This window comes from Chroicocephalus ridibundus, chromosome 4 (assembly GCF_963924245.1).
Source record: "Chroicocephalus ridibundus chromosome 4, bChrRid1.1, whole genome shotgun sequence".
In the NCBI taxonomy this organism is placed as follows: Eukaryota; Metazoa; Chordata; class Aves; order Charadriiformes; family Laridae; genus Chroicocephalus; species Chroicocephalus ridibundus.
In genome coordinates, this window is record NC_086287.1 from 52999735 (window position 1) to 53023725 (window position 23991).

The 23991-nt window shown below is 44.4% G+C and overlaps 1 protein-coding gene across 2 annotated transcripts in view; it reads left to right on the forward strand.

Annotated features, from left to right (window-relative positions):
* PELI2 (pellino E3 ubiquitin protein ligase family member 2) overlaps positions 1-13373 on the forward strand; it is an 81702-nt gene extending 68329 nt beyond the window's left edge. For both annotated transcript variants that reach the window (XM_063333201.1, XM_063333202.1), the window contains exons 4-6: positions 2592-2789; positions 3489-3677; positions 6905-13373. In XM_063333201.1, coding sequence (XP_063189271.1) covers positions 2592-2789; positions 3489-3677; positions 6905-7471 — 954 coding nt within the window. In that variant the 3' untranslated portion in view covers positions 7472-13373. The remainder of the gene's footprint in view (positions 1-2591; positions 2790-3488; positions 3678-6904) is intronic.
* The last annotated feature ends 10618 nt before the right edge of the window (positions 13374-23991 follow it).

Here is a 23991-nt window from a genome sequence, read left to right on the forward strand (position 1 = left end):
CTTGTCTCAGGAGGGAGTGTTTTTAATAGCACTTCTTTGATTGACGGTAGACACTCACAAATTGATTGACTGCCTGGTTTTTACACAGCTTTTAACAATAACCTGTAGTGTAGACAACAGAAGCTGTCTTATGCATCAGTTGAAAGATTTATGGTTTGTTACTGGAAGTAACTTAGTGAAATAATATAGAATATTACACAGTTAACAAGAAGAGTCCCAAAATACAGCCTAAAATTACTAAAAAGCAGAAAGTCTCCTGTGCTATAGAGGAAAATGGAAGAAAAACAAATAATAAAGTCTGCAGAGATCAGTTTTGAATGGTAGAACTAGGTCTGTAGTGACTGTAGTCTGACTGCAACATCAGATGAGTTAAAATTTTTGGTGGGTAAATGTTGATAGCATAAAGTTCTTCATTTGTTCCTGAGGGCTTTCTCTTCTTTTGAATTTATACGGAGCATGATGAAATTGTGTGTTTTGAAGGCTACTTCTTAAAATAATTTCTGATGTTGAAACATAGCACAGTACATGAGACTTGATCCTCTAGAAGCCTTTTCCAAGAGGAAAAAAAAATAAAGAAAAGTAAATACTTAAAATATTCTACTTTGTATAGACATAATTGTGACACAAATGATATAAATAATTACTTTGTTGCTTAAAATATTGCATGTAATATCAGAGATTTAAAAAAACACCTAAAAGCTTTGTAGGTGGATTTTAATGCTTATATCCAAACATATTTGAATTTCATGTTGGCTGATTGGTATGATGGGAGGAAACACTTGCATGTTTTGTCATCCTTTCCGGGAAAATAAGGCAGGTTTTTCTCTAATTGCATCTAAAAGCTTTGAGAGTGATCTATTTGAGAGACTCAACAGGCAGAAACTTGTTATGAAGAATTTTATTTCATGTTCATTATCGATTATCCTTTAAGAGACTTTGCATACAGATAGAGAATAGTCAAATGTTAGGAATGAGCTTCCTGCTGCTGGTCAGTGCTGACTGTTAGCAGGACTTGCAGTGGCTGGGAAATAGAAGCCTGTTAGAAGTAATACTGTACAAGGAAGAAGAATATAGCTTTATAAGTTTTAGCTTCAACTTGTCAAGTTATTTAAATCAGAAACGTCCCATATTAAATAGTTTCTGAATTCTGTCTCTTGGGTATTCTAGTAGTCACTTTACTTTTTGTGAAAAATTGAAGTGCATACTTTTGATTAGGCCTTTTTTAGTATTTCCATAGCGCTTCTTCTGTGGCAAGCTCATAGCGTTTTATATTTGGGTTGAGACCCGTTCTATGGAGAAAGTAACTGGATATGTCACTTATGAATTTTGGTGTGTGTTGGAGTTTAACACTGGAAAGTAGAACTGAAAGCAGAACTACAGCAGAGATCCCTGTACAAGGGTTAAGTGCATTAATAATAGCACTTTCCTTGACTCTTGAATAATGTTTCTTTGCTGTTCAAGCAGGCACAGCAAATTTAGTTTGGAACCATATGTATGGAACCATATGTTCCATATATATGTATGGAACCATACATGTGTTCCCACAGCTGGCTTTGAAGAGCAAGAAGCTAAGCAGAGTGTAACTTTTTGGGGGACAATGAGATCGTGTTTAGGGAGGAGGTTATTTTATATAAATGCAGATTCATGATATTGAAGGTAGTTTCATGTGAAGAATATTCTTAATTTTCTTCTTTGATCACAAGGTGTCTATAAAATTCTGTTCCATTCCTTGTTCCTCAGCTCCACCTTCCCAGTTCAGTTAAGCTTAAAGTTGGTGTGATGCTGATTTGCCTCTAGAAGTACTGATAAAGGTCTCACTGTATGTTTGATTGGCAGTCAGGTCCCTTTGTCCATTTTGTAATGAAGTTTTCAGTTCCAGATGCCTAGATGTTTCCAGTTTTAGAATTAAAATTTATAGATATCAAGATAGGAAAAATATTATTGTCTTCTGATCAGCTGTGTTTTATTTCTGCTGAAGAAGGCTTTTTAATTTCTTTAGTCATGCATGTGCATGATTAGGAATAAATTTAATCATATTTTTGGTTTTACCTGAAAACTCTTCTATTCTGGAACTACAAATTCAGAAAACATGAAAGTGGGTAGTTTTTTGTTATGAGGCATCAAAATAACCAAGTTCTGGGTCTAAACAAAGTCCTTTATTTTCATGGCAAATTAACTTGGAACTAGAAATGTGAATAAAACTTGCCTTTTCAAGCTAGTGTTTTCTTAATTGACAGAATATTGTGGTAAGTAATGTGCTGTGGTTGGATTATGAAATATCAAGGTGATAATACTTTCACACTGTTGACAATACTCTATCAAACAATTCATTGCAGCTGCGTTGGGCAAGCCTGTACACCAGTTGTAGTAAGTGAAAATTTGTCTTGCCATGTCAGTGATGTATTTCTGCCTAGGACAAATATGAAAATACAGATTAGTCTCTGCTTGGATCTTGCCATGCAAAGATTCAGTAGACAATAGTTTACTGGTGTCATCAACTTTAACTTGGCAAAATGGTGTCCTTAATGCTTGTTATTTCTATGGTTCTTTCTAGTTCTACTATTATCTTGTTTTTATTATATTTTTGGCAGGTTGGGAGGTCAACAGAAAGCCCCATAGACTTTGTAGTAACAGATACTATTTCTGGAAGTCAAAATAATGATGAAACCCAGATTACGCAAAGCACCATATCCCGTTTTGCATGCAGGATTGTTTGTGACAGGAGCCCACCATATACAGCAAGGATTTTTGCAGCTGGATTTGATTCTTCTAAAAATATATTTCTTGGTGTAAGTACTACTAATAATTGCTATGTACGAGCAAACTCTGGTTTTATTCTCTGTTACTTTCAAGTCCCCAAATTCCCTTTTACTAGTTGATAACTTACACTGTCATTAGACTTTTATTGCTTCAGTGTACCAGCTGCAGTGTTAAGTAGAAACTGCAGTTTTATGTGCCTGATTTATTAGCAGCATGGACCCATGGTCATAATTGTTGTTAACAATGCAGCTCTATTTTAGTAACTTTTAGTCGATTTTCTTTAGGCTTGTTTGATATATTCTTGATACTCATTGTGAATAAGCTGCTGTTGCAGTACGGAGCGCTGAAGACCAAGGAGCACATCAGCTGCTTTATGGAAAAGGATTTGCCCATTGCAATGGTATTCCATTATGGTGGTTAGGAGTATCTGTACTGCTGACCTCTGAGGCCATAACTCTTACCTGACCTGCAGCCAGAGGTACTCAACTGAGTTAAAAATAATAATATTTAAGATAGAATAGTAATTGAAGATGCATAAGCAAAAGATGTTACCACCCTGGCACAAGGTGTTCTTAAAGATGTTGGGTGGGTTTTTTTTGTAGGTATATGTCTAAGCACTGCCGGCTGATGAGGAAATATTGTGTTTTAGACAATGCTTGTGAAACTTTAGTCTACAAACTTTTAGACAAACTCTTTTTTCTTTTTCCTGGAATGGTTGTCACACACAGGAAAAAGCAGCAAAATGGAAAAATCCTGATGGCCACATGGATGGATTGACAACTAACGGGGTGCTGGTCATGCATCCAAAAGGAGGGTTCACTGAGGAGTCCAAACCTGGCGTTTGGCGGGAGATCTCGGTCTGTGGTGATGTGTACACTCTCCGGGAAACCAGATCTGCTCAACAAAGGGGGAAACTGGTAAGTTGAAAGTAACTGGTAGTTAAAACAAGGGATCCTTGTTTTCCTGGCACTGAAGGGAGACAGTCATAAGGTGACCGCAGAGTAATAGCGTTGTCCCTACATAGAGAGCACTGAAATTATCTAAGTTACAGTAGGTTCTGTACTGCTATTCTGTTTCTGCCTAGACAGGAGAACACTCTTACATTTTCTGCTAATGTCACATTTCCAACTGGAAAAGCATAGAGTGTTAAAGCTAAATAAACTTCGCTCTTGAATCTCCATCTATGAAATGTTCTCCTGGGACATGGGGGCATCTGGAAGTTTGTGCATAGGGAGCTGTCTTTTGCAGTACTGTCTTACAAGGAAGAGTCCACTTGAACTCAAAATAAGTTTGGATAACACACCTTCTGTTTGATTTACCTGTCACCAGGAAGATAAGAGAAGCCCTGCTAAATATATTCCTGTTTTATCCTGTGGAGCAGGATGGGCTCTGCCTTTACCAAAAGTGAAAGGTTTTGGACCTGTGGCATACGTAACCAGGAGAGAGGTTCCCATGAAAGACTATGTTCACGTCTCCATAGAAGATGGAACGGAATTCCCATAGCGCGCTCATTCTTTCCCCTTCCTGAGATCTGTGGGGCCTAGGAAGGAGAAATGCTACTATCACTCATCCTTTTTTTTTTTTTATCTTCTCCCCCCCCCCCCCAAAGGGAGGGAAATCAAACACCCCCATATAGAAGTAACCCAGCAAAATACACAAATAAGTGTATTTTTGGTCAGGCAGATGAGCTTCCCCAAAAGTCGTCCTCGCCTCTGGTATGTTAGAATGCTCTCCTGCCTGCAGACCTGGAAAAGCCTTTGATTTCATCAGTTTTGCTCTTTGTTAGGATTTGGGAGGTGAGAGGATATTTAAGGGGCATCTTCACAGGAGCTGAAGGTGTGCCTTCTGTTTTATAATTTCATCATCCAGCTGCCAGAGTTTAAAGACTCTGTCGGTGCATGGAGAGGGGAATATCCTTATCTTCATGCCAAAGTTGCTTTTGTGCTGCTACCCTGTGTTCCCATTAGCTTGATGGTGTTAAAGGTATCCCACACACTTGCACTGAACTGACTTTCCAACTTTGCCATTGGCTTTGCAGAAAACTGACTGTTTAAAGGAGTTAGGAAAATGGGGTTTGAATATTTTGTTCTGCTTTCAGTAGGCAGCCTGCAGTACATAACCTGCTTTGTCACTTTAATGGTGGCAGGCAAACATCGCCTCGGGGACTGGGACAGATGATGTTGCAATTGCGCCCTTTGTACATGGTTAGCAAAACACCTTTTTAGTGCTGCTAAAGAAAGGCAATGCTAAAACAAATAAATTCCCTTCTCTGCATCCAAAATGACTTGAATTCTCATTTAAATAAAATTACATGGCATGTTGGTATTGATGCGATCAGTATTCGTTGACTGGGTTCATAAAACCAAATGCACACTGTATAATGAATTGAACACATTGCATATGAGAAAGCTTTTGCTTTGCTGTTTGTGAAGGAATTATCTGAAAAGTGCATCAAATTAAGGCTTCTCTCATCACTACTGGAACCACTGAATTTTTTTGCTGGAAGTACTTTACACTGGTGACCTTTTAGGATGTCAGGTAATGGTAGGACTAGAGGGAATAGATTAAAACTAGAGATGGGACAATTCAGACTGGATGTTAGGAATAAGTTCTTCACCATGAGGGTGGTGAGACACTGGCACAGGTTGCCCAGAGAGGTGGTGGAAGCCCCATCCCTGGAAGTTTTTAAGGCCAGGCTGGATGGGGCTAGTGGGAGGTGTCCCTGCCCATGGCAGGGGGGTTGGAACTAGATGGTCTTTAAGGTCCCTTCCAACCCAAACCATTCTATGATTCTATCTGTAATCTGTATTGTACCACCTAGGTACTTTGTGCAAGGATGATCCACAGTCAGTCTGTAAATGTAAACTGGATTAAAATATAAATGCCAAATTGGTTGTTATTCGTAGAATTCTTAGGCAGATGCGATGATTTCATGTGACCTACTTAATGTGCAGGTTGTTTGTTTTGCTTTAGTGGTATTTTCTGTGCACTTTCTATGTATAAAGCCAGGCAGTAGGTCTGTTTTCCTCTTTAATTTCGTAAAGAACCTTTTTAATGTATTCATCACTACTGATCTGGTAGCAATAGCATAAGTTGTTTATATGTTTGTGACATTAAAATACATTAAAATAAAGAATACTTCAGCAAAGTGCTATGTGTGTTTGGCATAATCCCTTGAAAACGTTTTAAGTACCTGCTTTTAGTCAGATGAGAGAAGCCTTCAGGCAGCGCACATTGGGGCTGTATTTGCATGGAATGCCTCATTAAATTAAGAGCCTAACTACTTGGGGTGGTTAATTGTTCAGAAGTTGAGCCTGTGTGGCTTCAGTTGCAGAACTTGTCACTTGAGAAGTTCAACTGGTAATTCACTCTGCTGTAATGATAATCTATGAAAGTACCTGTGCATGTAGCTGCTATTGGGTTTGTCATTTATCCCTAATGTATCTGTGGAAGAGCTCTGCTCTTGATGAGGTAGGCGGTGGGAGTTCACGCTTCTGCAAAATGCTTTACACTTGCCACAGGCCAAAAAAAAAAATGGTATGTGAGTAGCAGGACAGCTAGTCTGTCCTGAGTAGCAGTTTTTAGTCCAAAAAAAGATCTTTTGCTGCATGAGCAGCCTCTGCCAGTCTTCGTGGGCAAAGATTCCAGGAGAGCAATCTGCTAATACAGCCCTTAAGGAATGGCAAGTTTCCTCTTCAGTCTTGATAGAATATTTCAGCAAATATTACCTTAAACATGAGAGAGGCATGCAGAGAACCAGTATTTGAGAGGAGAAACAGGGTTCTCAGAGGTACAGGGTATTTGTGAAGAAGTTGGTGATTACTTATGGTAATATCTTTCCCAAAGAATTACAGGAAGGAAACATGTATAATAATTAGTATTGCCATAGCACGTAACAGTTGCAAGTTTAGGACCTGCTGTACAAGCACAGAATAAGAGACCAGTGCTCATTATAACCTTAAATATAGGATAAGAGACAAGAGATGGATTCAGACAAATGGGTGGCCACAAGGAAATGATATGACAAAATGAAATACTAGGGAGGGTAATGATTTGATAAGAAAGACTACACGTTTACAGAACTAACTCAGTTGGCTGTAAAAGCTCTCAGGCTTAACTGCTTATTCCTGTGTTCTGCCACTAGGTAGAAAACGAGACCAACGTCCTACAAGATGGCTCTCTCATTGACCTGTGTGGAGCCACCCTTCTGTGGAGAACGGCAGATGGACTGTTTCACACTCCAACTCAGAAACACATTGAAGCTCTGCGACAGGAGATAAACGCTGCCAGACCACAGTGTCCTGTTGGGTTAAACACTTTAGCATTTCCCAGCATCAACCGTAAAGATGTGGTAGAAGAGAAGCAGCCTTGGGCGTACCTCAGCTGTGGTCATGTTCATGGCTATCACAACTGGGGACATCGCAGTGACACAGAAGCCAATGAGCGGGAATGTCCTATGTGCAGAACCATTGGCCCTTATGTGCCTCTCTGGCTTGGTTGTGAAGCGGGCTTTTATGTGGATGCTGGTCCTCCAACTCATGCTTTCACCCCTTGTGGACATGTGTGCTCTGAAAAATCTGCAAAATACTGGTCTCAAATCCCACTGCCTCATGGTACTCATGCATTTCATGCTGCCTGCCCTTTTTGTGCAACACAGCTGTCTGGGGAACACAACTGCATCAAGCTAATTTTTCAGGGTCCAATTGACTGATACCACTTTGCAATGACCACAATAACATTGTCTTTAACAATTTACTGTGAAGATTTTGCCACTAACTCTAGATTTTACCTTTTTTTATAATGTTATTAATAAGGTGGTAGGGTGGGGATGGGGAACTGACAAGGAAATTGTGAGGGACTGTGGTGGAATTGGGATACATTGATACCTGGAACTTGACAGATATCAGTGGTGTTGCATGCTCAAAAGCAGCATATTCATGAAGTCTTCTTGGTCAAATTGTAGTATATTTGTAATCTTTTTATTAGTACCCTGGATCAGAAAAAGGTGTCTTAATGATTTTTTTTAAGCTAAGATTTTTTTAATGGAAAGGTTTTTTCTTCTAAACTTTGACAAGCCTTTAAAAACCTATTTTTCAAATCTAGAAGGAACATGCAGAATGTAACTGTCTTTAATTTGCAATATAATTTAACTTGAATAGTTTCTCAAGGAGCTAACACAGAATGTGTGGACAACCATAGGTGAATGTTCACTAGAGATAATTGGGTACTTAAGAGAAAAATTAGCTGCCTAAATTGTAGAGTATAAAAGCTATTAAAATATCTATTATGGTATAACACAGCTGGCCAAAAAGGCATCAAGGATTACTTGAAACTGAGGAAATCCTGTTTGCATTGATTTCCTTTCAGTGTAATAGATATCCACTGTTCATTATGTATGGTATATGGCTGATTTATTTTTTCTTTCTTCTTTTTTTTTTCCCCTGTTTAACCTGCATCTGGTGAAACTGCTTTACTTTTTACATACTTAGTTCTGTTTTTTTAAGCCAATGTTCTGTATATGTATAATCTGGCCTTTTTTATTTCTGCTTAAGTTAGCTTGCCCTAACCGCTCCTTGCATGCCCAGGACCATTGGGTTAATTGAGATGTAGCGAGCCTTTAAAAACTGCATTAATAAAGGGGTAGTGCTGCAGCAAGACAGAAGGTTTAGGTACAACTTATACAGAACTTACTTACATAAACCTGAATTCACAAGAGCACTTAGTTTGTGTTTAAATATAAGCCCATGGATGGGACTGTTTAAATTCTCAAGTGCTTCAATGGATTGTGGTTATATGCTGTTATGTTTTGAAATAAAAAAGCAATTAAGAATAAGTTAATTTTTTTAAGCTCACTTACTAGCCAGACTGCTGTAAGGAGAGCATCATTTCTAGTTCAGCTGAGTATTTTTGTTCAGTTTTCAACTTGCTGCCATCTGTCACCTTTTTTGCAGATTGAGATGTGTTTGTATCCATTTTTTTTTTTTGAATGTTTGCAAATCAAACAACATTCAAATGTAATCAAATATATGCACCAGGGTGGTACATCTGAAATGGATCACTTGAAATTCCTGACTTTTTAAGAGAGCTGGTAAATGTTTACTATGGAAATAATTAAATCAGAATTTCATATGAGATGTACCCTGCCCACTGTTAGTTTCATTTCATACAGAATGATAACTCTTTGATTTGTGGGTTTTTTCTTTTGCTTTCTGTACTCTTGGTATCTGAGGTATCAATCTATCCAGGTTAAAAAAAAAAAAAGAGAATTTGGGAGAAAATTATAACATCTCTAGATGAAATTGATCATTCAAGCTCAGTTCTGTTTAATCAACTATAGCTTTTTGCTATACTTGTGCCCTTTGTATAAATATATAATTTATATGATTTTAATATATACTGTATATATATACTTGAATTGGCCTGTTCATATTTTGGTTGTAAAATTGTTTTATAGTTAACCTTATAAACATTTTACATGTCCCTTGCCAATGGTGATGGGATGTACTTTGTCTGCTGCTGTTTTTAATATAATTTTGCTGTATAAATGTTCAGCATTTTAATAATTTGAAAATAGCTTTACTCTTCTTTTTATGCTTTTGCTGTTAAAAAAAAATATTTTTTTTCTGCAGCATTTTCTCTAACAATCCCAAACTGTACAGGTTTTGTCCTACTCAGTGATTGGAAATAGGATGAATCTCATTAACCTAAAACTATATGCTTCTTCCTAGTGCCTTTTCAATGAGATCCTCTTGTGATTCTGTATTCCGAGTCCTTACTCCCACAAGACAACCTTGTGGCTAATCTTCATCAAGAGTGGCAGCCCAACCAGACAGGGAAGAAACGCCTTTGGCCTTCAATTCCTTGTCGTGGTTTCTGTCATAAATGTGAAGGTGCCTCTTCCTTGTTGCTATTCAGTACAAGTTCCTCAGGTCCCATATGCATACTGCAGCATTATTTCTATTTAGCATATACCTCATCTGCGAGAGGCAGCCTCACCTCCACCTTCTTCTTACTGGACTCCGTGAAATACTTAACTCTATTTCTCACAAGAGATACTATGAAAACACACTTCCGGGAAATGTTCCTTGTTGAATTAAGGTCGTGAGCCCTGTGTTAATTCTGGTGGCCGGAGGTCTTGAGCTCCATGTACAACAACTTCCAAGGTCTGGGGTGGCAACTGTATTACTGAGCTGATCAGGACTTGCATGTGTAGTCTTTCTCTGAGCGTAAATGGATTGTAAATGCGCAGGTTCCTAGGCATCTCTGCTATCGAGCTGCTTTACTTTTTTCCTTCAGTCTTGCAGTTTAATTGCTGCCTCAGGGCTTCGTATAGCTACGCCCTGTGCAAAGTGAATGTACGGCATTAGAGGAATCCTCACTGGAAATACTAGCACACCATCTGGTTGTGGTGCGTCTGGCTTGCGTGAAGTGGTAGACTGGCTAATGGTTTGTATCCAAGGGAAGTGTCCATTTGAAAAGACTGTTTTCAGTGAGATTTTTGTTTCTTTCACTGTTGGCAGTTCTGTATAACACAAGAAATACTGCAGGAAGGATAATACTCCTCTTACCTGGGAAACAAACTTCCATAGTTCTTTTGTATGAATCCAGGTACTTTGCCATTAATTGGTATTGAAATCTAGGGCGAATCCCGCAGAGCTGGATTTACTGGGAAGGCAGGAGACCTTGTAGCATTGTTTTTCTCAAACGCTGCTGCCACATCTGCGGCTCTGATCAAATGAGGGACCTTTTGGCTGCTTAGCCTTTTTCTCCTCTTCAGTAAACACACACCTTCACTGGTCTGGTAACTCAATTGGAGGAAGGTGTTTCTGGATAAATAAGACCGGTTCTGTTTGGAGGGAGTAAACTTGAGAACCACCCTCAAACTTTGTTTTGAAAGTTTATTTAATGATTTCGGTGTTATGATATTTTTTGCACACCATTTCAAATGCTGGCAATGTATTCTGTAAGGATTTTTTCACCTGTTACTGTTGATTCCATTTGAATGCTTCAAAACCAGGTTTGACTGCATAACTTACAGCTAAAAGTATTTTTCTAGTCTAATCTTAAAAAAAAAAAAAAAAACAAAAAAAAACCAAAAAAAACACACCACCAAACACAAAATGTCATATCCACGCATGCTGAAGCTGTAACACTTTCCTTTTTCCTGGCAACTTTTTGATAGTGCTGAAGTCTAAATAGATGACTGAGTGGTGAGTGTTGTTCTTATTTTGAATCATGGTCCAAGTTGTACAAAAGAGCTGGCATGATACTGCATTTTAATCACAAATTTTTTTCAAATGTGGTCACTCTGTGCCTCAGGGTACAGTAAATTGTACTGTACTGGCAGAGTAATTAAAGGAAGATTTATTTTTTTCTTTGTGGGGGTGGGAATGGGACTCAGAAAGGACAAAAGCCATTGTCAGGCTGGTTCCAGCAGGGACAGAACCACCTTGAAGCAAAGACATGCCAGGAGCCGATCAGAAATGTGATTGTAGCTGTTCCTGCTTTCAGACCTGGTTCATGCTCTAAAAAGGATTCTCCTTGGGTTGTTAGAAGCTGCGGGATGACATGGAAAGGCTGTGATCTTCCCAACAAAACACTCTGGTGTTTTAATGGTGGTTCCTGGAATTTGAGGGTTCCGCTTCACAGCCTGAGTGAGGAGCAGAGATGCTGACTGAATCACAGTGAGAAACTTCAATAGTCTCTGAAGGGAACTTACTTGTTTTTTAACTCCACACACCACCGAAGAGAAACTGTGGGTTTCAACTGTGGTAACTCTCCCTTCAGTGCTGTTGCAGTAGCTGATTGCTTTGATCACCATTTTTTCATTCTTCTGGAAGTGGAAGGAAACTTCTCCAACACCATCATGTTTTTCTTCATCCAGCTCACCGTCTTGACCCTTTTCTGGGCCCAGAGAACTGTCGGCAGTGATCCGGCCATCTTGAGACCTGATAGAGGCACTTAAATGCATTTTTAGTGTGGTAGGAAAACTGCCCTGGCTTGGCTCCTCCTTTTGCTTAAGAGCTGCACATATGCTTTTGAAATGAGCTGTGCTTGTCTGCTTTTTGCAGAGGAACGCTCTGTCACAGGTGGTTGAGTCTTGTTTTCCCCGAGACTTGTTAACATGCCGCATTTGATGCCGACTGGAACAGCCAGGTAGAGCTGTTGATGGGAACAGGTAGGAGCAGATGTCTGTTAGGTGCTTGAGCTGTGTAGGTGTGGGCAGCCCAGCTATTCTGCAGTGTTCTGGCCAAGGATTCCTCCTCCTCATTTGCTCAGTTTTCAGCCTCCTGTGAGTTCTTGGCTCCTCTCACTTTCTATTTATCCATGTAGTTGCAGGTAAACAAGTAAATACAGCTTGGAAAGAAAACAAGGAAGAGAATTAAAAGATACCTTCAGGCTTGCTTATCTCTTCAAGGAAAATATATGAATTGGAGTTGCAAATGTCTCTTACAGACTTTTCTCGTTATTATGATTTTTTTTTTATAAGCACCCTTCACAAGTCTCCACACTTGGTGATGTGAATTAAAAGGCAAAACTTAGAAGGTAAAGCTGGTTTGGGGTGGGTGGTGGGTGGAGGGGGATAGTTTCTAGGATGAAGTCGCAGTAGTTCTGCGGGCCCCGTGCAACCTGGTCCCATTGACTGCAGCAGACGCCTCGGTCTTGAAAGAAGAGTAGGGTCAGCCTCGACGGGTAGGAAAGTCAGAGCTTTACTTTGTGTTGATCAGAGTTTTAATTTATTGGCAGTGGAACAAAAATATGAGTTGCTTGGACCACCAAACTACAGACAAAGCTGGTGGCTGTCAAGGTTTCCTCTTAACGGGGCATATATCTACCTTCCTGGTGGGCAAGCCAGTCTCCAGGTCACCTGGAAGTACCTTCTGTTTGTGTCATGGTGATTAGGGATGGGTATCACTTTCCTCTCAGATTAAAGATGCCATGGAGAGCCCCTGGAAGGCTCCTTCTTGTGGCACAACTGTAGGAAAAGTCTCGTTCACACACAGCAAGCCCTTTACAATGGAGAAGTGATGTTTACCTTTAAACAGTGTTAGCAGCTGTTAAAACTTCTGGGTATATTTGTAAAATTGGTCTTTTATACACCATGTGAAATGGACTGAAATAATTTCTTTGTTGTTGTACCTGTGGAAGTACAAGCCATTTTACAGGGAAAAAAAAATTAAAAAAAAAAAAAATTAAAATATTATCTCAGTATTGTCCCAGACTCCTTCATTTTTTTTTTCCCCTGCTGGTTGGTTGTCAGGGTTTAACTTTGATTTGCAAAAACTTACTTCAGAAATAAACAGTTTCTCTTACTCTTTTTATCCCCTTTCTTCTCAACAAACAAAAGCCTTTGAGGATTCTTAAGTATTCAAGGTAGTGGAGTGTATTCAGGTGTGAGTGCCCTGAAATTTCAGTTAATTCACTTCCCTGATTTTTAAATTGAACTGTTTGTTTTCAATGCCAACTGCCTTCTTGCGGTGTTAACATAATTGCTAAATAAAGCAATTTCCAGGAATAATATGCTTTGTGACTCTTAAAATTAATTTCCATAATGGTAATTCAGTGTTTTGTTTGCATCTGTGTATTCATCCCTTTTTGTGTGCTGTCCCTGGGAGTACATAAGCTTCATTTTTTAAAATGAGCTAAAATGAATTGTCTTTTTTTGTTAAGTAGAAAAAAAACCAACATTGGCGTGAGCATAGGAAAGGGAAATAAGGATATCGGCAACTTTCTGTGGATGTGGTTGTCTGCCAGCTGGCGATCGGGCTGCCTTGTAATTGAAGAGCGATAAATACTTGCCAGGGAAGATGCGCCCAGATGAACGGGAGAAGCTTTTGGGTTATTTGTGTGTTACTGTGTCCAGCTCTCGATAAAAGAGCAAAACCTCTTTCCTCCGGGACCGTTGCGGTCTGTGTAGGGAAAAGCTTCGTTTCAAGACATCTTAAATGGGCTCAAAGTGGGCAAGCGCTGGATGGATGTGCTCAGACTGGTCTCTGCCCCAGTGGGTTTCTGAATTAGGGATTCTGTGCTCGAAGAAAAGCAGCGCCTGGGTGAGGAACAACCGCTCATACCTGAGCGAAGATGGGGGTGAGCCTGTTTTCTTTAAAACAGTTGAAGGCAACCTGAGAGAAGTTGTTCTGCTGGGGACGTTGGTGGGGAGAGGTTTCTGCTGACCCTTAGAGGAGACAAGCCTTGAGGCAGGACAGGAACTGAGGCGGTTGGCAGTGTCTCTCTCTTCCAAGACAAGTGTTGCAGCTCAGATCCAAAAGCATCCCGATAGTACTCCTCAGTGGTAACCTTTTCTGGGTTTATTTATGCCAATTGTGCAGATTTTGTATCAGTTCTGTCAGACAACACCACAGGCTTTGGTTTTTGATTCAAATGTACAGCTTCCAGTCTGTTCTCAGTTCACTTTACGCAGGACAACAGGAGTAAACATCACCCTAATGATCCCATTCCCGTGCTGCTTTTCTCCTCGTTCTTCCAGCTCCCCGATGAAAGATGCTGTGCTCTTCTTCCCCTCCCAGCTGAAGAGAGTGTGTGTTCCTGCCTCCGTCTATAACCTGGCTGCAAAACTTCACTACTTAGTTACTGCAGCTTGTGTTGCCGGGAAATGATCTTTGTGAGAGGTTTCCAGAGCGTTTGTGATACCCTTTCAAGGTATTGCCATATGGATGCGTAGTATTTTTAGGAAGGAACTTAAGAAATCTCTTTCATGTAAAACTAAGGCAGACAGAAGTTTGACACGGGAGTCTGAGCCTGTTACTGCTTTTTCTTTTTAACTCGCTGAAAACTCGGGTCTGAAGACAGGCTCGAGATGAGGGAATACTGAACAGCAGAAGGGCATTCGGTAGAACCCAATTACATCAGTGCTTAAAATTATATATATGTATCTGTATAACTACATATGTATAGAAATACATTTTGTGGAGTATTTGCCTTAAACGCTGTATTCTTAAAACTCAACTAAAGCAGATGGCAAGGGCCCTGACCTTTGAAGTGAGCAGGAATTTGATGCTTTTGGTAGCGATTGTCCTCTGTGAGAGCAGCAGAGGCAGGCAGGGATGGGAAGAAGGCCGTACTTACGTCTAAAACTAAGTTTGGACTCCCCCAATACGTGGTGAGGCTTTGGGGATTGCTGCCACCCTTTCCAGGGAAGCGGCTCCAACTCCCCCCCTCATTTGGGGGTTAAGCCGCGGAGGGTGGAGGGGGCTGTGCTGGCCATGGGGCGGGCTGAGCCTGCAGACGCTGCTGGGTTTCATCACGGGCGGTTTCTCTGTGGTCCTTCTATGCGACACCTTGTGAAGGCGAAGGAGGTGTGCCGTGGCATATTGGCTGCCGAAATCCAGCTGTGGCTCTTGCGGAGCAGCTGCGCAGCCAGGTGTTGTTAGCAAGGAGAGGAGCTGGGGCTTGGCCTCGGCCTCAAGGGTCACCTGGGATTTGGGCCAAATTGCCTGTTAAGCCCAGACCACAAATCCCGCTGGGCAGGCTGGGGAGAGCCGTGAGTAACATCTGGCCCATCTCAGGTCTGTGGTGCGTCCCCTCCCCTCTTTATTTCCTTCTGATTAAATAGAAGCGAGGAGCCAGGGAAGGGGTGGAGGGAGGGAGAATGGGCCAGAATAATTCTCCTGATGATGGTCCAGATGAGGATTGGGCTGAGCTTTGTCCAAGCAATGTCTGTACAAAGTGGAGTCTCCTTGTGTTAGTTGTGATTCAGCAAACCCTGCCTGCGTGCGTACCACTGCTTGGTGTGTTCCCCAGCCCCCGTTGTTGCCTCTGCCCTGCTTCATAGTCTTGGGAAAGCTGCTTCGCTTTTCTTTTCCCACGGATTGTCTTGTCCTGTTTGGAAACCTTGACCTCCACTGAAATCCTCAGGTCCATGCAGAAAGGCACTCGAGTGCCACGGCCACCCTCGCCATGGGGGCTGTATGGCAGCAAGCGAAGAGGGAGAGCAGGTCTGGCTCCTGGCTTTCCCCTGCTGCACCCTTGGGGTGGGCGTTTTTTGTTTGTCCTTTCCTAGCTAAACAACTACAGGACTACCCAGCCCTGCCTCGGAGGCTCGAAACAACGATTTGAGGGTTTTCTGAAAGAAATCTGGCTTTTGACTAAAGGGTTTTATCCCCCCTCCCTGCAAGCAGAAAACAAACGTTTCCCTTTTCATGGGAATGTTCCCTGCAGAAACCAGTGTCTTCCTCCGTGTGTCTGTTCTTCCTTCAGTGACCGTGTCCTCCCAGGACAGCTATTCCTCCGCTAAGATTTGTTTTCTCCCTCCCCCTCCCTTCCCCTCAGGATACAGCACCTCAGTCCTGGAGTCCTCTGGCTGGGCCCTGCATCTCAAGATCCTCCTGCCTTTCCCTTGGCCGGGGAGAGCCAGCCCCTCCTTGGGAGGAGAGCCAGGAGGGTCGCTCCGAGCCAGATCAGGAGCGGCTGGGGATTTGAGCGCATGTAATCGAACATGTCTAGACAGCCAGGAGCCTCCAGCGGAGAGAACAGCGAGTTTTACAGGCGATCCCTGATGTACAAGGAGAAATCTTTCCTCCTGGACACACGTGTGGGCCAGATGTTCTGCTTCGGTTTGGCTGCTGTGATCTTCAGCCTCCCAAACTGCGTGGACAGCAAGCAGTGATGGTGGGCTCCTGGTCTCCTGCCCAAGGTGAGATTCCCCAGGCAGGGACACGCACGTGTGCAGCGAATGCAGAAAGGACTCGGATGTGCCAGGACAGACAAGGAACACTCAGGGAATCTGAGAAACTTCAGGTTTGGTCTGTCCACTCGTGGTTCAACCTGGGAGCAGCAGGTCTGGTGCATCCTGATGGCTTGCTGCAAGCCATCGGGTTGGAAAATGCATGCCAAGCAGCTCTCTGTATGGGACTTCCAGCATACGGAAACACACAAATATCCAAACATCTTTTTTCACTCGGATAGAATTTGCAGGGGAAGGAAGAGGACATTTAAATTAATATAAATAATTCATAGCCCTCTATCAAGAGGCATCTCTAGCCTCAGTGGAAGGCTGGTGTATTTAAGGCAAAGGAGCAACTTGCTTGTCTTCATCCTAAGCATTGTCTCGTCTAATTTCCAGGAAAGGTGATTTCTTATTGGTCTTTGCTCACAGATACAAAGCTCCGCTGCTGTAGTTGGCTTTAAATAGAAAAAGATCTGATTTGGATAGTATTCCCCACTCAGAAAACTACAACCAGTTTGGTGTGAGTAAACTCCGCAATGAGCATCATCGCTCCGCCATCAACATCTGGACAGAAGCATCGGGAAAGGCTTGTTCTGCAGAAACTCACAGCGTTTTAAACTCCATCGTGAACAACCAAATTTAAATACTGAAAAAATCTCTAAGATGACATTTCCAGCAAGATTCAGAGGTTCAAGGTAATGACTCCACAGTGGTTCTGGTCACTGGAAACATCGCGTGTGCCAGCAAATACACCAGAGATTTCCTCAAAAGCCCAAAGTCTTTTCAAGTGATTCACGACACCAGGCCGGCTGCGGGGAGAACCCAGACATTGCTTGCAGATTCGAAGGACTTGGCATATTTCATTTTCAAGGCCTGCGATTAATAAAGACAGAGCCTGCTAGGAAATAGGGCCCTGGCCCCTCATCTCGGCAGAGGCAGATCGATGCCCTGCTGCAGGGGCTGCGAAACTACCAGGCTATGCGTCTCCGGAGCTGGCTTTTTTTTTTTTTTTTTTTTTTTTTAAGGGAAGTTTTTGGAAATTCACCTGCGTTTGGGAGGAATTGTCCAAAGCACGGCTGTGGTTAGGCTGGGAGGGTAAAGCACCATTAACATCCCTGCCTCTATGGCAGCCTCCTTCCTCTGCCTCTACCTCACACGCTCACACTGATGGATTTCTCTGAAAATAAATAAATAAATAAATAAATCCTGGTTTTGAAGCAAAGAATAAATTCACAATGGGAAACCAGAGCTGCTGATGGATGCCGGAGCCCAGGGTTCGCTCCGGCAGCCCTGCCTGACGCACAGGTTTCCTTCGGTACCCTGATGTGCGGAGCACGGAGCAGCGCTAACTAACAGCTTCCAGCCCTGGGGCTTGCGTAAAGGCTTCTTTCAAGAGAGATGTGGCGAGGGTTGAACTCTCACGTCCTCACCTGCTGGTGAAGCTGCACCGGGCTGTAACAGGAGTGGCTCGTGCGTCTCAAAGGTCGAGGTTTAAGTGTTCGGTTTTCCTTTTTACTAGAATCAGCGGTTTCTGCTGTGTTTTTTTTGTCTCTGTTGACAGTGAGAGTATCCCTGCGGGATTATGCACTGGTGTGGAGTTGCCTCCTGCTTTCCTTGAGAGCTGCCCTGAGCCCCCGCAGGGCAAAAACCCAAAGCACCGTCACCCTCAAGCAATTGCTCTGTATGTTTCTGACGATCTACTGGTTTCCCAAAAAAACCCAGCCTGCGGGCTGTGTTGAAGGGCTGTATGGAAAGGGCAGTAACTGTCCCAGTGGCCGGGCACAGCAGGATGCTGCCAGCGGAGGGAATGAGGGGAGATGGACACATGGATGGGAAGCCAGGTGGGATGAGCCACCACCATCAGGTTTTTGCTGGGGTTTTGGTGGCTCTAGAGGCTTGTGGGGCAGAGGACATTTAGACAACGCTTTGCTGGTGTGTCTGAAAGCAGAGGGATGGTGAGGTGGCTGCTGAGAGCCTGTGCCACCTGTGATGGTGCCCGCTCCTGCTGCAGTGGCACTCCCCAAAACCTCCCTCCTCAGGGTACCGCTTGGGAGCTCAGCCCGGGATCTTAGGGGCCACCTTGATCCACAGGACCCACACGAAGGGATCAAAAACCCAGCCCAGGCTGCTGGATTCCAGCCTGACTTGAGCTTGCATCCAACCAACACACCTCTCCCAAGATCACCACTCATCTTCATTTTTGAGCCATTTGGAGGAGAATATCCCTGAGTTTCCCTTGATGAGGCTGTCCTGCTGTTACTCGCCCTCTCCGGAATGACGTTTACCTCCTCATTTCATCCAATCCGGCCCTGCTTTTCAACCGTCCTCTTTCCAAACAGGTTACGAGCCCTTTTGCTCTCAGGTTTTTCCTGTTCAGGTGCACAGACACAGCCAAGCCACCGTCAATCTTCTTTCCCATTAGCTTAAGCAGGATGAGATCCTTTATCAGCCTTTCTACGTGGTATTTTCTCTGGCCTTAAAACTATTTCTGTGCTTTTTTCTTTCAACTTTCTCTACTAGATCTGTGCATGCACTTTCCCGCTGAGCTCCTCAGTGGGAGATGTAAGATCACATCCCATCCTTGCAACCGCCCTGTTCGTACCCACGAGGCTCGGGGCAGCTGGTAAGTGCTGGCAGTTACTGGTTTTGCTGAGCCAAACCGGGTGGGATTGGGGTTCTCCTGGCTGCAGACCTCCACCCCGTGGGGCTGGCAGCCTCCCCCCGCCCCCGAAGCCCCCCCGCTGCCATCGTCCCCGCTCCTGGGGCTGCACTCAGCCTGTGAACGAGCCTGTTTGCTCCAACAACCATCCTGCCTCCCGCCTCGCTCCACACTCTGCCTGCGCTTGGCAGAGATGCTCGGATGGATTTCCAGCTCGTTAATAGCAAAGTCACCCGGCAGCGGCTCAGCGCGGATCCCCCAGCGCCCCGCGGGGCTCCCCCACACCAGGGGCTGGTGTTGACCACTCCGTAAGCCACTTTGCCTGTCTTTATCAATGTTTTACAGTCCTGCTTTCAAACGTCAGGGTGTTCGAAGCCAGAAGCCTTCCGGACGCTGCTCTGTATTCTCTACAGCGTGCCGGACTGTTGGTAAACCTGAGCATTATCTCATTAAGAATGAGAGCACGTGTGTGTGGTGCTTATTTCCTACACAACCACCCAGCAGAACCAGTTGTTTTTGCATTTCTGTGTTCTTTGGGTTGAATCCTGCACAAATGCACATGGTTTTCCACCCGAGACCGACATCTGGCGGGGAGCAGCCTGGGTCACCCCCCTTATTTGCTCCTGGGTCTGCCTTAAACCACTTCTCCATTTTTCTAGGATATCCTTGCTATCCGCAATTAATTAGATATTATTAGCAGCGCCGTGTTGGCTGCCACTTGGCTCCATGAGGTTTCTTGCCTCCCGTTTTTTACAGGAGTGGAGCCGTGATGCGCTGGGGTGACTGACTGCTGCTTCCACTAGCACCAGTAAGAAATGCCCTTCTTCACCCAGCCCGTTAATGCACAAGCGCCCTGTACCTGTGCTGTGCTTTTTACTTCTCTGTTTTTCTCTTTTCTTTCTTTTTTTTTTCCCCCAGCGATAGCGTCAAACTGTGTACTCCAGGATTTACAAGGTAAAGCTGCTCCTCGGAGAATACTACAGCAGCGATCAAAGTCCCGGGAGCTTTTATTCCCCGGTGATTAGCTGGGTGCTCCCACCGGCCCCGCGCGTCCTGAGCAGCACATCCATTTTATTTAATCAGCTTATGCAAAGCGTTTTGCTGTGCGACGGCAAGGTGAGGCAGGCACCTGGTACCGTGGCTGGGATCATCTCCGTCATCGCTCGGATTTGGGGAGCGCTGCGAAGAGCTGGTCGGGGATGGAGGGGCCCATGGGGAAGGCTGGGTGCTGCTGGGGGGCACTGGTGCGCTCCCCGGGGATGCTCACCGGGTCGCTGCATGGGGTTTTCCTTTAATTTCCTCAACGGGAGCAGGAATCAGAGTGTTTTTTTTTTTCCTTTCTGCCTGGTCCTCGGTGCGGGATGCAGCCATGGGAAATGAGGATTCGCCTGTCCCTGTATCCAGCTCCTGGGAGCAGCGCTGACTTGTTCAACAGACATCCCTGTCACCTAAGAAGGGCGTTTTCCTAGGATTTTACCTGCAGTTTTATGGCCATCTCCTGCTCTTCTAGCAAATCCAAATCCAGCAGAGCAATGAGGTACCTGACACCCACTCCATCACGGCCCCGGCCACCGCTGTTGAGCATGGGATGGGGGACCTCCGAGGTGCCTTGGGTACCAGAGGGAGCTTTGGGTGCAGAGGCAGATTCCTGGAGCTTCCCACCAGCTATTGTGGCTTCATCCAGATTTTTCTTCCCCCCCTCCCCCTTATCTGCTTTGTTTTAAGGATTAACATCTGGAGCCGCGTGAATGTATCAGAATTGCAGCTATCTTTTCTTCTTCTTTTGCTTTTTTAAAGCCCATATGGTTGCAGGGAGAAAAACAAACCAGAAGAGAAGATACATGAAAAGAAAGCCAAATATAGAACACTTAAAAAAAAAAAAAAAAAATTAAGACCATTTTGAATAATAGCAATGTACGAGTGAGTTTCTAAAAAATCTGCCGACTTTGAAGCCAGTCTCATGACTTATGAATATTTAGAGCTGACAGTCTTGGATACAGGCGTTTCCTTGAGTTTGTTTGGAAAAGTGGAGCCAAATTTGTGCAAAGCTGAGTGTGCTGAGCTCAAAGCACCCCGACCCGGTGGGGTATGTTGGAGTTACATGAACATGGTTTCTTTAGTTTTGGGGTTTTAGCAGGAGGGTGATGTTTCTCCCAGATGTGCTGGGGTTTTGGGAAGGAGCCCACCCTATGAAATCTGTTCCGTTAGTCCTTTGAGCGCTTCTGGGTGACAGTCCTGGGCTTGGAAAGGGGATGTTGGGGCTGCTTTACTCTTGGCCACATCCTTACCTGCCTCAGGAGACCCATGTGGTCTTCCTGAAATGCCGTAAGGTGTGAGAAAAGAGCAAGCTTGGGCTTTATTTCCCCTTTGGAGCATGGGCTTTCAAAGGGCTTGGTGCTTTGGAGACCCAAGACTGCAGGCAGGTCTTAATAGGAAGGAAGGCCTGGAGGAGATTGCTGAGGAACAGGCTGGATTTCCCTCTTTCCCCATGTATCTCCAGCTTTTGGGTCCGGCATGTGTCCTGGGGGCAGTGTAGGATGCTGTTGTGGGTATCAATCATCTCTGTGTATGACATTTGTCATGTGAAGTCCACCAGAATCAAGCTGCTGGTAGGAACACAGCTTGCTGTGAAGAGGCGTCACCGATGAACTTTTAAAATACTTTTTTCTTTTTTAAGGTTGAACTTCTAACACGGATGTATGAACATGCAGCGTGGGCAGAGGCCAGGTGTTGGGGCCGCGGGTGGGTGTAAGGGTGCAGGAGGGCTTAGGGCTGTTCGAGTCCATGGGGACTCGTTGGCTTGGGCACGGGATACCCAGTGATTTTGTGCTTCTCCCCTCTCGGTGTACTGGGCTGGTTTGCAAAGCTTATACTGGGGCATCTTTGAGTGGCTTGGTGAGTTACAGTGGAGTCACGGCAGTTGTGTGGCTGCTGGTGTTGGGCCCGTGCTCTATGGCACCCTGCTGTAATGCTGTCACCAAACGTCATTGCACCCACCCAGAGAGAATGTGGGCCCCCAGGCAGCCCCACACTGTGCCATGGGAGATGCTGTGGGACCATCAGAGTGGCATTGCTCAAAAGTGAAGCTCAGATGCACCATTGGGGCCAGAGGAGGCCACAAAGATGATCTGAGGGCTGGAGCCCCTCTGCTGTGAGGACAGGCTGAGACAGTTGGGGGGGTTCAGCCTGGAGAAGAGAAGGCTCCGGGGAGACCTTAGAGCCCTTTCCAAGTACCTGAAGGGGCTCCAGGAGAGACGGGGAGGGACTCTGGATCAGGGAGTGTAATGATAGGACAAGGGGTAACAGCTTCAAACTGAGATTTAGTTTGGGTATCAGGAAGAAATTCTTTGCTGTGAGGGTGGTGAGCCCCTGGCCCAGGTTGCCCAGAGAAGTTGTGGCTGCCCCATCCCTGGAGGTGTTCAAGGCCAGGCTGGCTGGGGCTTGGAGCAACCTGGTCTGGTGGGAGGTGTCCCTGCCCAGGGCAGGGGGTCGGAACTGGATGATCTTTAAGGTCCGTTACAACCCAAACCATTCTGTGATCCCTAGCTCAGCAGGACCCTGCCAGCCTGGGCAGAAGAAGAGATGTGCCAAGTCCTTTTCCTCAGGGATTTACTGTTTTCCTCCCCTCCCCAAAGCCACTTTGCTTTTACGGCGAGGGCTGCGTTGTCACCGCTGCGCCGTAACTCACAGGAGAGCATCAGCACCACGGTGGCCAACAGCACTGAGCCTTCAGCAGATGTTCAGCTCCTGCAATATACGGCCCTGTGCGGGCGATGCTCTCACTGCCTAGCACTGAAAATTAGACACACGCACACCCCACCCCCCAAAAAAGAAAATAAAAAAGTCCAGAGGGGTTTTCCCAGTGACTTTGGCAGGAGGAAAAGTGGAGCTCAACAAATAACGCAACGAAGGCACAGCTCAAGGTCTTGCCGGCTACAGGTCCCGGGCTGCTGGGAGAGGGCTGTATTTCCAACAAAATACTTGCCATAATAAATAAAGCAACTATATGTGTTTTTTTCCAGATGTATTTAGGGCTAGGAGGCTAAGAGGGAAATTCCTAGGCGAATTCCCATCTGTGGGATAACGCTGTTTCCACAGTTTTCCCTGCCAAAAATCACTTAATTATGAGTAATTAAATAAAAAAAAAAAAAAAAACAACCAAAAATGCAACCCAAAACAGGGCTTTGATTTGGCTTCAAAATGCTGAGGGATTTGGGGATGGGGAAAATGGAAAAGGGAATAAACAAATAATGAACCCAGTGACCTCCAGCGTGGGCTGGACACGGCACGGAGAGGGATGCAGGGATTTTGGCCACCGAGGAGCCGCATCTGGTATGGCACCATCCTGCGCCCCTCCTGCTGGAGCCAGGGATGCTTCTCCATTCCTTAAATAAGCACGGCTCCCCCTTGCCAGAAGAGTTTAATTGTGTCATTTCCTTCATTATTCTCCCTGGCAGAGCAAAAACCTCGGATTGCTGCTGGGATTTGGGGTTGCTGTGAAGGACTCGGGGCCAGTGGGGGGAAAGATGCAGCTTTCCCAGGAAAACGTGATGTGTTTGGATGAGGGGCTGGTTCTCGGATGAGGTGAAAAATCTGAGCCCTGGAGCATTTACGGCCAATGCCTTTTTTTAGGATTCATTTAATTTTCCTTTCCCTGCCAGGGATTTGAGTATGGACCCTCCAAAATGCTACACTTAAAGCAGCAAAATGATGCCAAGGTATAACTTTATCCCTGAGAAATTAAAGATTTTGCTCAACCCTCATTTTATAGAAAACGGTTCAGTTTTCTGGACTGGGGTGTGTGTGTGTGTGTCCAGTTTTGAGATTTCCATCCCTCAGCTCCAAGTCCCCGAGGAAAGCTTGGATACTTTGAGACGCTGGGTTG